The 14,808-nt window shown below is 40.5% G+C and overlaps 2 protein-coding genes across 8 annotated transcripts in view; both read left to right on the forward strand.

The window, feature by feature from the left end:
* Window positions 1-3,611: 3,611 nt before the first annotated feature.
* Window positions 3,612-5,760, forward strand: prxl2c (peroxiredoxin like 2C). Its single transcript, XM_014161858.3, has 6 exons — window positions 3,612-3,906; window positions 4,191-4,259; window positions 4,708-4,761; window positions 4,876-4,981; window positions 5,075-5,209; window positions 5,444-5,760. Exons 1-6 carry the CDS (start codon window positions 3,727-3,729, stop codon window positions 5,572-5,574), a joined length of 675 nt encoding a protein of 224 aa, XP_014017333.1. The 5' UTR covers window positions 3,612-3,726; the 3' UTR covers window positions 5,575-5,760.
* A 244-nt stretch (window positions 5,761-6,004) lies between these two features.
* LOC106580610 (dual specificity protein phosphatase CDC14A) overlaps window positions 6,005-14,808 on the forward strand; it is a 29,132-nt gene continuing 20,328 nt past the window's right edge. For 2 of the 7 annotated variants that reach the window (XM_014161853.3, XM_082966418.1), the window contains exons 1-11: window positions 6,035-6,347; window positions 8,064-8,154; window positions 8,959-9,034; window positions 9,319-9,411; window positions 9,570-9,646; window positions 13,046-13,112; window positions 13,229-13,291; window positions 13,379-13,466; window positions 13,794-14,024; window positions 14,193-14,331; window positions 14,589-14,751. In XM_014161853.3, coding sequence (XP_014017328.1) covers window positions 6,239-6,347; window positions 8,064-8,154; window positions 8,959-9,034; window positions 9,319-9,411; window positions 9,570-9,646; window positions 13,046-13,112; window positions 13,229-13,291; window positions 13,379-13,466; window positions 13,794-14,024; window positions 14,193-14,331; window positions 14,589-14,751 — 1,197 coding nt within the window. In that variant the 5' untranslated portion in view covers window positions 6,035-6,238. Of the gene's footprint in view, window positions 6,348-6,374; window positions 7,822-8,063; window positions 8,155-8,958; window positions 9,035-9,318; window positions 9,412-9,569; window positions 9,647-13,045; window positions 13,113-13,228; window positions 13,292-13,378; window positions 13,467-13,793; window positions 14,025-14,192; window positions 14,332-14,588; window positions 14,752-14,808 lie in introns of those variants that run through there. The other 5 variants (XM_045703321.2, XR_006760924.2, XM_014161849.3 and 2 more) reach the window with 5 other exon arrangements.

The raw sequence follows: 14,808 nt of genomic DNA on the forward strand, positions 1-14,808 counted from the left end.
TAAACGTGGCCAGAAAAAATAGCGGAGTATGCGATCATAAGTTTTACGAACACCCATATGACCTGCCACATCACCATGTGAAGTTTGCAACACTTTATTTCGCAAAGTAGTAGGTACAACTATTTGAAAGACTGGTTCTCTTAGACCCTGATCATAGTGTGGAACCCATTTCCTAACCAACAGCCCATCAAGAAGAAAATAACACTGAGCACTATTCCTCACCACTGAATCAGGAACAACTTTATCAAACAGATCAGCCAAGGTAGTATCGGCCTTTTGCTCAGCCATCAATGAATCTCTAGAACTAGTCAACTGTTCTGTCTGGAGTTTGACTGGCAACTCAAGACTTTCTGGCTTACTCTCAACCTTATTACGAGAGGCAGCGCGGGTAACAGCACAAACTGGAAATACCTCAGGAGACACAGTTGTGATCTGGAGATACCCTTGCTGGAGACACTGAATGTTGCTTCGTAAAGATGGTTAGTTTGCCATCTGCCCACACCTTACTACCTGCCAAGTCATTCCCCAAAATCATGTGGACTCCCTCTACTGGCAACTGGGGTCTAACCCCAACATCTACATCACCCTCTACCAGACCACATTTTAGGGTAACTTCATGTAAAGGAGAAGAGAATGGAACTAAACCCATACCATATACCATTACACAACTGCCAGTATCAGACTGCTTAGAGAACAGCAAAACAGATTCCAGAATAAAATAATCTAAAGCTCTAGTGTCTCTTAAGATCTTGATTGAAACATTTTGGTTGCCATCTACCAGGGACACTACACCATCTGAAATAAAGGCTGAAAAATCAGTGCGAAGACAGAATCAAACTCAACTAGTGGCTGAAAAAGCTCACCCTGGTGGTCAGAGGCTGAAACAGGAGCTACCATCACAGCAGGTTTAACTTGACCTGACTTTTTTGATTTAAGTAGAGGACAATCTTTCTTCCAATGTCCTTCAACTAAACAGTAGCAACAGGTATTAGCATTAACCAGTGCTTTAAGTCCTCCAGACCCAAACTTCTGCTGAGGCCTTTGGAAAGAAGCTCCAAAAAAAGTTGACCTGCTATTCCTAGAAGTAAAGTTATTTTTATGGTACATGTCACGGTTTGACTCAAAACGGGTTTTATGTGTTAGCCTGTACTCATCTACAAGGACTGCTGCATCACTTGGAGACTTAACTTTACGTTCATTCATGTATGTCGCAACCTCGTCACATACAGAATTTTTGAACTGTTCTAACACAATCAAATTAGACAGATCCTCAAAAGTACTAACTTCAGAAGCTGTACACCAACGATTAAATGCAGAAGTCAAATCACGAACAAACTCAGAATAGGTTTGTTAATCTAACTTTTTCCTGTAACGAAAACGTTGACGATATGCCTCTGGCACAAGCTCGTAAACCTTCAGAACTGCTGATTTAACTTTAGCATACACTTTACTGTCAGCTACACTCAGTGCCGCAAAAGCCTCACGCGCTTTACCTGTAAGTACACATTGCAACAACATAGTCATGTCCAAATCTGACCAAGCTCTAGCTTCCGCAATACGCTGAAATAAAGCAAAGTATGAGTCTGGATCTGACTGATCAAATTTAGGCAACAAACGAAGATTCTGTGAAACATCAAACTGTGGTAGCGACATCGAGAAATGCTAATAGACCAGAAGGACTAGCTCCAACTGCATTTGCAACAGCTCCCTCTGCTGCTCAAAAGTTAATGAAGGACTAGACTGAACTTGTACCCTCACTACTAGCAGACTGACCCCAGAAAACACAAATTTCCCTAAGACCGTGCTTTAATTTAGCTTTAACAGTCTAATTTTTTTTATCAACAATCTCAATCTGATAATGTTCAGCAATTTCAATTAACTGCTCCTTAGTACACAACTCTAAGGCTACCTCTGAAGGAGCTTGAACAAAACTACTCAGAATGGAAGACATTTTCCTCAACCAATACAACCATTACAAATGCTCAAAAGAAAAACACACAACTCACCTGCTGTCAGTCTGGGTTCAAGAACAGGAGCCACACCCCAATATCCTCCAAAAACAACTAAGTAACTGGCCCTGGTCTTCGTGCAGTCACATGTGGTGGGGTTTTATGCACACAAAACCAGTGGAGTGGAAAAGACAAGCAGAACTGGCGGCCCCCCCTATAACCACAGAGGTGCTCCCGAGCCGATGTAGGGGAAAAGGGAAGCTCTACCCACGTTCACTGCCACCTAAAACAAAAACACCACGAGCCTCCTATTGACACTCGCTGATAAGCCTGAACAGGAGAGGACTCCCACTTGAACAAAAACCCAGAAAAACCCAGAAGGAATTGTTAAATAAATTTAGCTTCCAAGCTAACTGAACCAAAAGAACACATGGCTCTCAACGCTCTCTTCAACAATATTGGCCCAACCAAAACATCCCCCCCAAACAATTTTTTTTCTCGCAATCTGAACTAAACTAAGCCAAGTTAACTATAAAACAATAGTCAAATAAGCCAAATTACAAATAAACAAACGTATCAATAATAAAGCAAAGACAATCTAGACAAAACCTTAACCAACTACGACAAAATGTTAAAGTAAACCAAAATAAGACTAAAGTACAATTAACTTTAACTTACGGATGAGCCCCCACTTGTCACAGGCCGGCTCATAGCCTGTGGCAAAAATGAGGGGACATGAACAACAGGTATAGGCCAATCAAAAGGTTCTTTATTGTAAACCAAAAACTATTAACTTTAAACAAAGAAAAAGGAATGAGGTGTGGAAATGTCATAATGTAGGGTGTATGTAAAGTGCATGGATGCATGAATCTGTGTGTGAACATGACTGAGTGGAAACTAAGTAAACCTACAAAAGGAACAAACAAAACAGGATCATACCTGGAGGAGCAGAGAGAGAGAAAGTGAGAGTGGTTAGTGAAGCAGTTTAAATACCCTGAGCCCAGGTGGCTCCAATCACTAACGACCCTCCTCTGCCTGGAGGAGGAACCGCCCCTGCACTGCAGAGGAGGGGCCGTGACAATATATATATATATATATATATTTAAAAAAAATATATATATATATATATATATATATATATATATTATTATATATATATATATATATATATATATATATATATTATATTTTTTTTTTTTTTTTTTTCTTAAACCTGTGTTCTTGTTTATGTTCTTTGCTAACATAACCAATGCATTTTGAATGTATAATTAAACTTCCATATATGTTTGTACAGTTTGACAAGTTTAATACAAATTAATAAAATGTGCCCAAATGTAGTATGGCTGACGCGCGACCCACTTCGAGAGCTGCTAGTGTGAGCCAGACGAGCCCAAATGAGAATCTCCCCTAGACTTTGCACACATGGTCATAGGATGAAATCCCCATCACAGCTGTTTTCTCTCCTTCTATATGCTAGAAATTACACACACACTCACACACGGACACAGGTAGGCCTATTATTTTAGCCTTTCAGGTTGCCCAAATTGGTCCATATGCCTGATGTGTTAAAAGTGGGCTATAGAATGAACGTGTGTGGTGAAAGTCTAGCATATGGGCAAATAAGAGACATTCGAGGCAAGACTGCACACGAAAATGGGCGTGAATACTTTTCAGTAGCCTACTCCTGACCTGAAGCCAGATAACGCTTCGACGGCAAGTCCCAAAATAGCATGGGCAGGGCGGCCTTGGAAAAATGAAGCTACCATGAACTGCTGCGATGGCGACAGATCCACCTATAACGCAACAAATAACGAAGGAACATCGGGAGATCAAGAGACCACCCGTAAATGTTCGTCTTGAGGATGTAGAGGACTATTTGATTTATGACCGACATGGAGTCTCAACTTACTTCAAAGAGTTATACCAAGACAGGAAATCAGTCGTTATTTTTGTTCGGGTAGGAAATATTAGGCTACTTTACGGTATATTCACTTTACACTTTACGAAACATGTAGACTATCCTACATAGCTTACACTCAGAAGTATTTTTGGCGTTGGGGCTAGGTTTCTAAACCTTATATATTGATCTAATAGTTGAAAAAGCAACGACATGCTTCTGGCAGCGCTGCGCAGGCAACAAAGTAGCCTAGCTAGGTGTTCACTGTTCAAATGGGGGAGACTATTAGTACGAATAACAGCAGACACGCTTCAAATTCCTAAAGAAACTCTGTATTTCGACAGAATTTCTTGTGCCATACCTGCAAAGAATATGTGGATGATTTGAGCAGAATACCAGCGGAAGTTCTAAAGGTGAGTGGTGAAGTGTTTATTTTTTTTTTACGTTTTCAATTTCTAATAGTGAAACCTTTCCAATTGCTATTTTATTCAGTCTATACCTGTCTTTATTGAAAACCATTTGCAGTATTAGATAAAGTATACTTTTAATCTAGACACTTTAATAATGTGTACATACTGTTTACCCACTATTCCCTACTCTGACATTTCACGTTCTGATATTTCTTAATTTCTTTCTTTTTACTTTTTGGATTATGTGCGTATTGTTTTTTATTGCTAGGTATTAGGCCTATTACTGCACTGTTGGAGGTAGAAAAACAATAATTTCGCTGCACACGCGATAACATCTGTGAACGTAACCAATAAACTTTGATTTGATTTTAGTGACAAATGTGACATAGACTACAATATAGGCTATAACTTCTTATGTCTCTTGATGAATGTTTTCATATATTCAATGCAGGAAGCTGGTCTTAGACTGGTTGTTATAGGACAATCATCTCATCATCATATTGAGGTAGGCATTCAATGTATCATTCTGCAATTATGTCAATGTCAATAATACTTGAAAGCTTCTTGTTTGTTGTGTTGTTGTGCAGTGTCTGACATGTGTTTTCTCTGTGTGATGTAGTCATTCTGCTCACTGACTGGCTACCCTCATGACATATACGTCGACCCAGAGAGATGCATATACAAAAGACTGGGGATGAGGAGAGGAGAGATGTCTGTGGAATCAAGTGAGACATTTTGTTGTAGTCCTGAAATAGCAATAGTCTACTCTACATAAAAGCTGTAATAAAATTAAACATAAAAAATGTCTGTCTGTCTAGCCAAACCTAGCCCTCATGTGAAGTCAGGTATGCTGGTGGGCCATATGAAGAGCATGTGGAGGGCCATGACCAGCCCTATATTTGACTTCCAGGGAGATCCTCGACAGCAGGGTGGAGCCATAATCGTTGGCCCAGGTAACTGCATTGTGCTATTACAGTGTTGTTGATAGTATTAGCTATAGCTTACAAATGGCCTACTGTAGTGCATGTGATTCACATCTTGGGCTATTCTATAGGTTTTATGCACAGTGGTATATCCCTTTTCATTTTTCAATTTGTCTAAAATTGAGTTGGGTCAGTATCTAATATGGCATATGTTGTGAAGATACTGCTCTGTCTATTAGTGTGCAAATCTGTCATTCTGCCCAGGCTCTGAGGTCCATTTTGCCCATTTTGATATGAACCGGCTGGACCACATGCCCATCAACTGGTTGCTACAGCTGTCCGGAGTTCAACACACACTGGACCTCAGTGATAAGCCAAAGATCATTGTTGTGTAGCCCACTTGTGTATCCTGCTTTGTTTTTGTGTCATGATGAAAAACATTAATCTCATGTCAATAGTACATTTTTTGTTTTGAATACAAAAAACAGTCAGCCACCCAGGCTTGACACCATGATGGAGATGCATGCTTAATTGTCTGATTATAATCATGTACATAAAAAATACTTTCTTTTTCACTGCTGCATCTTAGTCATAATTGTCATAATTCAATGGCTGACCAATAGGCTTAGGCTACATATCACCTCATCAGACATCAAGTCCTCTACACATTCATTCTACATCATTCTCTAAAACCCCATTAAATAACCTTCTCAAAAAAGATTGTTATTACATTGTAATAACGTATCAGCCTATTCTATTTAGACTATGCCAACCTTTGTGTTTATTATTTTTTATAGTAGTCCAACTTCATAGTGTAGCACTAGTGACTAGTGAGGGGCTGGCAACCTCTTACGTCACAGAAGTGGGATTTAGAAACTGGCCCCGTTCACAGACGTCACCAGAGGAAAAACTGAGGGAGAACGAACAACTGCGTTTCGGATGACACCGTAGCTAAAGAGAGCATCAAATAAAGCACCGAAAACTAGGACAACCCCACTGCAGACAGGAGATCTTATTGCGCGATTTGGAGATGCCGGCAGTGCATGCTTAAAAGCGAGAATGAAGCGCAAAAGCGAAAAGAGGCGACCCGAGTCAAGGAAAAAGCGTTTTGCAGCTCAGAGAGAGGAGGCGGAGCCAAAGTCAGATATTTACATTAGTATAATATCAGGTAAGATACTCGGGGAATGGATCCCGTCGTAGGTTACTTACTCTGTTTAGAGCTAGCTTTGTGCATATACAATAGGCTACCTGGCCTTGCGGTGTCTGAATGCAGATAATAAGATGTGGCTGACTATTAGACCTACAATTGATTTTCCTGCAGCTGTTTTGACCTAAAATGGCGACACCATCGGTTCCTAATCGCTAACGCATTGAAGTACAGTATTGACTACATATTATCGTTGGGACACTACGCTGTCCGCCTTTTGATGGCATGTCAGCCATGACAGCCTGAATGAAAAACAACTATTTTAGAGTTTCTATGATGCAGGCTATATTCTACTGATCCTCTTGTGACTATTCGTAAATGCAGTGACCAATGCTGCAGTCAGATCACATATACCCCAATTTATTCATTTTCGTCTAGGCCTATTTCTATATTGACCATGAGCATCAGAGAATGCAGAATCCTTTGTGACCGCGAAATGAGGATAGGCTCAAATAAATCTGAATCAAGAGGCTGACAATTAGGCTGTTTTTATAAACCGAGCAGCACTAAATGAAGGTGTCTCACTTGTTATTTTTCATTGAGTCTCTTGCACACATAAACAATACGTCTATTGTAGGCTATTTGTTAGGCTACCTCCTGCATGATAGGCTACAGTCCTGTAGAACCAACCAAACAGTATTGTTTTGTTACAGCTTGGTAAGAAAAATTGTTGCAAGCAACTCAACACATCCCTCACTTGAGGACTACGTTTGAAGTGTTCCGACAAAGTAGGAGATATATTTCTATTGGCCAAGCGAAACTAATCTCCTAGCAACGGCTTGGGCAGCGTTCCAATTAGAATATCAAGTGAACTTTAAAAATCCTCAAACAAGACTGTAGGATGATTGGCCTGCCAACCTGCAACTGTGTGGCGTTTACAGTTTCCTTCAACCAATAACGTTACGCGAGAGCGTTACATTGTTGCAGAGGGTGGCGCTTATGATTCTCCTTCAAAACTCGGTTTGAGCAGAGTACGTAGCACCTCTCCTATACGGGCATTTATTTTTCGTCGCTAAGCCAGTTCACGTTTTATTTGTCATATCAGTATATTTTGAGAGATTTCGTTAACTGATACGGACGGCAGACACATTTATAGCCCTAGCCCAGCATTATGCTAGGCTATTTAAAAAAGAAATAATTGTCACACTTTCTATGGTTTTTGAGTGGTAGTTTATCCCACATGCAGTTCGCTTCAGTGGAGCGTTTTAATTTCACGGGATATAGAAAATATATGTTTTTTAACCTACTGAGTGTGTATGTTATTGTGCTGGTCTGTCCCTATGACAGACGTTTAAGTTATTATTTAGGTGCGTCTATAAAGTAAAGACTGCAAGCAATTGCCGTTAAACTTGATTTGGTAACTTATTGTTGGCTCAAGTCGCTATCAGAATGACCGAGGACAATGTCACTAGTAAAAGTATTGAAATCGTCAAAGGTAAGTGCTGTTCTGAAAGCAAACAAAACCTGCAGATTGTTGACATTAGTCCGTCGAGACATTTCCGGGGGAAATTCGAATTCAAACTGACACGTGCGACGTGTTCCATTTGTTTTGTCCATACATTGTCCCAATTTAACAAACATTCAGTTGTAGTTACGTTGTATGTTTGTTTGACTGTCCATATGCCAAACAAAGCTTTTTAACCCCCCTTTCTTGTTGTATATATATTTTTTCTCAAGATCAACTGTATTTCGCCATACTGCAGCAGAAGATTAAAAGCACAGCTGACAGACATTTCTTCTGCATAGACGAAGAGCTGTCATATGAAAAGTGGGTACTTTATATTACAGGATGTTTGTAGACCATATCCAAAAGACTATGCCATTTGCAGTTCACTAGTATATTGTTTTTATATCTGCTCAGTCAGTCTTATAAGCCATTGCAGATGCATTATGTATTAATATTTTGATGTGTGTATTTTCTGTCATTCGGAGGTCATCTATAAAAGAGACCTTGGTCTCAGTATGGCTCCCTGATGAAAAGGTTACTACATTAACAAACGAAAACAAATATATATATATATATATATATATATATTTATATTATTTATTTATTTATTTATTTCTCAATCATGAAGGTAGTTCATGTTGTCAATTTTAATTGTATCTTATCTTGGTCCCACTAATAGTAGGCATACTGTATTGTTTTTATGAGCTCGAATAAAACTTCACTATAAAATGTTTATTACACTGTCTGATAGCAGGTGTGGTGTATGAATGTTCATCAGCTAAGAGTAAAGTTCACATAGTGAGAAACAGACTCTGAAATATGGTTATTGTCACAATAAATGTCTCCACCCATAGGTCTTCATCTGGGGCTTAATTTTGGGTAGTGGATTAATTTATTAAATATATTGGACAATTAAAGACAGGTGCAACATTACAGAACACTCACATATGACTTTATAATGTAGATAAGGTATTGTCACAGAGAATAGGTGATCATGCAAAAAAAAACTATTTTTCTATCTACAACATTTTCAACATTTGTCTTTTCTGAATAGTCTCTAATGAAACTTGGCTTTAACAGTCAACCTAACCTGCCTGTGCCTTGTGTTCTCTCTCTCTCTCCCAGTTTCTATGCAGACTTTGGCCCGCTCAACCTGGCCATGTTCTATCGCTTTTGTTGCAAACTCACTAAAAAGCTCAAGGTAAAGAAACTCAACCTCAACACACATGCTGACAGAGAACTGACAGTTAATAGTCAACAGTTCTCTCAGCCTAACCAAATAGAAGTTATGTCACACTAGTCAGAGAAAGGGTAATGTTTGTATATTCTGAAGAGAATGTTGGCAGGGTTTTAGAACAGGAAATGATTTGTAGAGCATTGATTTCAGAGATGTCCAGGCCAGGTAGTGATGTGTGTAGTGATGTGCAGAATTGTAAGCCTGGCTAACAGTGTTATTTCGTTGTCGTTTCACCACATCTGGAGCAGTCATTCACACTAGCAAAGAAGAAGATAGTCTTCTATACCTGTGGAGATAATAAGAAACAAGCCAATGCTGCCTATCTTATTGGTTCATATGCAGTAAGTATTTCTCACTCAGCAGAGAAGTCATACCCATTGATAGCCCTGAGTCATGATGGATTGCATGTTACTGTGCACTGAAAGTGCTTGTGTATCTTCATTTAAAATGTTGCTATCCATTAGTAGTTTCTCCATAATACTGGCCTGTTTGTTTGAAGGTGATGCATTTGCAGAAGACGCCAGAGGAAGCCTACAGTCTACTGGTGTCCAGGAACTCTACCTACCTGTCCTTCAGGTACACACACACACACACACACACACTGAAGGAGAACTTCTCAAGCGCACATGTTAGAAAGTAGTGTCTATGACAATTGATCAATGTCATTAAGTTTTTATCATGCTGTCTGGAGCTGTAATTTGATATGTATTTATACCTTATAAATAGTGATGCACCGATATTACTTTTTTGGCCGATATCCGATATTTTCCTTGCCAAAAAAAAATTATACCGATATTTACAATTTTATTGGCCTTTTAAGCATTCTAGTACAGTTAAATAGTTAAAACACACACATGGACCAGCGGTCTATGGCACTGCATCTCAGTGCAAGAGGCATCGCTACAGTCACTGGTTCGAATCCAGGCTGTATCACATCCGGCCGTGATTGGGAGTCCCATAGGGCGGTGCGCAATTGGCCCAGCGTGGTCCGGATTTGACCGGAGTAGGCCGTCAGTTTAAATAAAGGTTACACACACCACACTGACCAAAAAGTTATTTTGTTGGCATTTACGTATGTCCCCATTACCAGTAAAACATAATCAAAACCTATTTCTTTCACTTACTTGCTGTGCTGTTTTGTTGTTCAGTCGTTTCATTTTCAACCAGGATTTCTATGGAACGCCGTTTGGGTCTTTGCTATGGAACGCCGTTTGGGTCTTTGCGTGTCAAAAAATATATATTTAACACTATTTGACGTTGTCAAATAAGCTTGTTGACCAATCAGGACCTGAATATAACTGCACGTCACATAATAATTTAACGGGTTCATACATTCTTTACGTAGTTATTACACATTGATTACACTATCACTCGTATTTCATATGTCACGACGATTCATTGATACATATGCTGGTAAAGTTGTCTCGCGCACCTACAGTGCTGGTCATAAAAAAAAAGCTAGCTTGCTTATGGACGCAAACAATGTTCTTCCCCAAAAACATAGCAAAACGACAATCTGTTTCAGTAGCTATATAGTTAGCTAGCTAACTATATAGCTAGGTGTCATCATCTAAAATGACCCTAATTTATAAGACAGTTCTTATTTGATTAATGGTGGTCGGACCCATCTATGTGAAGCTAGCCGCAATAGTGGCTAATCCAATCCAAAATTACATCTAGAATCGGCTTCCTATTTCGCAACAAAGCCTCCTTCACTCACGCCGCCAAACATACCCTCGTAAAACTGTCTATCCTACCGATCCTCGACTTCGGCGATGTCATTTACAAATTAGCCTCCAACACTCTACTCAGGAAACTGGATGCAGTCTATCACAGTCCCATCCATTTGTCACCAAAGCCCCATATACCCACCACTGCGACCTGTATGCTCTCGTCGGCTGGCCCTCGCTACATATTCGTCGCCAGACCCACTGGTCATCTATAAGTCTTTACTAGGTGAAGCTCCGCCTTATCTCAGCTCACTGGTCATGATAACAACACCCACCCATAGCACGCGCTCCAGCAGGTATATCTCACTGGTCATCCCCAATGCCAACACCTGATTTGGCCGCCTTTCCTTCCAGTTCTCTGCTGCCAGTGACTGGAACGAATTGCAAAAATCGCTGAAGTTGGAGACTTATATCTCCCTCACTAACTTTAAACATCAGCTATCTGAGCAGCTAACCGATCGCTGCAGCTGTACACAGCGCATCTGTAAATAGCCCATCCAATCTACCTACCTCATCCCCATATTGTTTTTATTTACTTTTTTGCTCTTTTGCACACTAGTATTTCTACTTGCACATCATCATCTGCACATCTATCACTCCAATGTAAATTTGCTAAATTGTAATTACTTTGCTACTATGGCCTATTTATTGCCTTAACACCTCATCCCAATTGCACACACTGTATATAGACTTTTTTTTCTCTGTTGTGTTATTGAGTGTATGTTTGTTTATTCAATGTGTAACTCTGTGTTGTTGTTTGTGTCGCACTGCTTTGCTTTATCTTGGCCAGGTTGCAGTTGTAAATGAGAACATGTTCTCAACTGGCCTACCTGGTTAAATAAAGGTGGGAAAAAAAAATGGTGGACTTTGCGGTTAGCCTTCAAAATAAAAGTAGGGCATAATTCAACTATTTGTCATCATTTGCATTACTGTCAATTACATACTTTTATTTTGAAAGCAAACCGCAAATTCCACTTGTGCCTAATCCTTATTGTGGCTAGCTTCACAACACAGCCTGGTGCGGTCGAGCCTCACTAGCCCGATGAAGCTAGCTGGCTGCTTATAACGTTAGCTTTGGGCAACACGGTTAAGTAGCTGGCTAGCTATTTATTTTAATGAACTGAAGATCAATTTCAATAGGTGAACAACAAGTGGCAACCTAGCTAATACTTACTCATGTAACCGATGTGAAATGGCTAGCTAGTTAGCAGTGGTGCGCGCTAGTAGAGTTTCAATCGGTGCCGTCACTCGCTCTGCGACCTTAAGTAGTTGTTCCCCTTGTGTTGCAAGGGCCGCGGCTTTTGTGGCGCGATGGGTAACGATGCTTCGTGGGGTGTCAGTGGTTGATGTGTGCAGGTTGGGGCGAGGAGAGGGACGGAAGCTATACTGTTACATTGATGCTGTTGACCCCTGTTACGCTCACAAGGATACCTAAATCATTGCTAAGAATAATGAAAATGACTGCAGGTTCTATTGGTCATTGTTTTCAGGCTGGTTGTATTGGTGCTAACTAGGTACCAAGCTAAAGCGAGCTACCCCAGAAGTTGTGGTAGAAGAAATTATACATTATTACCAACGCGGTATTGTAAACACATCGTTCGTGGCCGGTGTTTGCTTGTTTGCAGACTTTTTTGTACAGCTTTGACAGTGCTGCTGTATCTTTTTTGACATGCAAAGACCCAAACGGTGTTCCATAGTATGTATATCTTGAAGCTAATAGCAGTGACGCTATTACTGTGTTAACTCCGGTAGGGCAACGTCTGAAAAATAGAGCACTTGGTAGTGTGTACCGGTGCTCAACCAGTCGGTGAAAGCCAACATCACCCACGACAGAGAATGGTTGATTGTCAAGGGCAATGAATTCCATTATCTTGGCTTTAATGGATTTCGCCTTTGAGTTGTCTCGCTGAAATTGTGTTACTCTTTCAAATGACTGCTCGATCCACGCAGCAGACATTGTGGGCTAGGTTATGAATGCTGTGTTGCACGTGTAGCGCATAATTTTACGTGGCGTCATTACGTCATATATGTACGTTATATAGGTATGCACGTCAGCTTTGACATCCGTTTTGCACATCAGGGCATTAAACTAGATATTGGCCGATACCGATGCTGGAATTTTTAGCTAATATCGGCCGATTCCCATATGTTCACCGATATATCGTGCATCTCTACTTATAAATGTGGTATGAATGCTTTAAAAATATGGAGTTGATTTGGATTGTTTCTGGTTTGTTTTAAACAGAGATGCCTCTTTTGGAACTTGTATGTACAATCTGAACATTCTAGACTGCCTGCGCGCCATATACAAGGTACACTGCTTCAGTCTGTTAGACTAACAAGTTAATTTGCAGCTGCACATTTATGATATTTAAGAAATATTGCGTTATTTTATTTGGACCATAACTTCCATTAATTTCCTCTTCAGGCTCTGCAGTTTGGCTGGCTTGATTTCTCCCAGTTTGATGTGGAGGAATACGAGCATTACGAGGTAAGTTTTCATTATCATACTTCAGAATGCAGGTTGAGTAAACATCAATAAGTGATTCATAATTCTGTCCACATCTCTTTTTTGCAGAGAGCAGAAAATGGAGATTTCAACTGGATTATTCCTGGGAAGTTCCTAGCGTTTAGCGGCCCTCATCCAAAAAGCAAAATAGAGAACGGTATGTGAAACCCTCCACATTAGCTTTCTGCAATCTGTGATGTGAGGACATGCTGCCAAATTGGGATATTTTCCCTGCTGAGAATGACTGGCAAATGACCTCCCTTATACTGTATAGACGCCTATACTTGCAAAGTGGATATCGAATAACATGCAATATTTCGGTCACAGACCGTAATCAAATAATTGTTCGTTTTACAAGTATACACTTTGTGTACACTTCAGCTACACATCTGTGTACAAATATGTTACTTCAGGTGTACAGATTTTTTTGTATGTATTTTTTTTCCAATTGCATCTTTCTACAAAACCCATGTTCTCTCTCCAGGTTACCCTCTCCATGCCCCCGAGGCCTACTTTCCTTATTTCAGGAAACACAACATCACAGCCATCGTCCGTCTCAACAAGAAGATGTACGATGCCAAGCGCTTCACTGACATGGGCTTCGAGCACCACGACCTCTTCTTCGTGGACGGAAGCACGCCAAATGACTCCATCGTCAGGAAGTTCCTCAACATCTGTGAGAACGCAGATGGAGCTATCGCTGTTCACTGCAAAGGTACAAGACATTATGTTATCCGTTTATATCATCTGGAGTTGAGTGGAGGGCTGGAGGCCATATTTCCCCAAAAATGTGTAGGCCTCTGTCCCAAACGAATGGGAAAGATTTGCACCAAAAGTCTGATTAATAATAACTATGTATTTAACCAATGCCGACATTTTTCAGCGGGTCTGGGTCGAACAGGCACTCTGATAGGCTGTTACATGATGAAGCACTACCGCCTGACTGCTTCTGAGGCCATCGCCTGGATGAGGATCTGCCGGCCTGGATCAGTCATCGGACCACAACAAAACTTTGTGGAAGAGTATGTGTCTGATTTTTATCTAGATTCAATCCATTGTTGTGACGGATTTTACTGTATAGATCCGTGGTCACCAGCTGTAGTCCTGGGGAGCCACAGGCATGCATTTGTTCCAATCCAGCACTAACGCGCCCGATTCAACTCAAGTGTTTCAGTTCTGGGAGCTCTTTGATTGAGTTGAGTGTCAATTGTTGATCAGTAACCAATATGTTAGTAGGGAGATGTACATCTTGATTGCTGTTTTTCTCACGATGCTGCAGTAAGCAGATCAGCCTGTGGTCGGAGGGAGATGTTTTCCGGGAGAAGATGAACGAGCAGGAGAACGGCAAGCTGGCCGTCACCAGAATCCTGTCGGGGGTTGATGACATCACTATCAACGGCAGCAACAAAAACAGGACGTTCAAAAAGGAAGAGGCAGAACTGGTGAGAATTTTGGAAATCCTTTCTGGTTTTATTTGATATGCAGAAATTGAAGATACC

This window comes from Salmo salar, chromosome 20, assembly GCF_965601325.2.
Source record: "Salmo salar chromosome 20, fSalSal1, whole genome shotgun sequence".
NCBI classification, from domain to species: domain Eukaryota; kingdom Metazoa; phylum Chordata; class Actinopteri; order Salmoniformes; family Salmonidae; genus Salmo; species Salmo salar.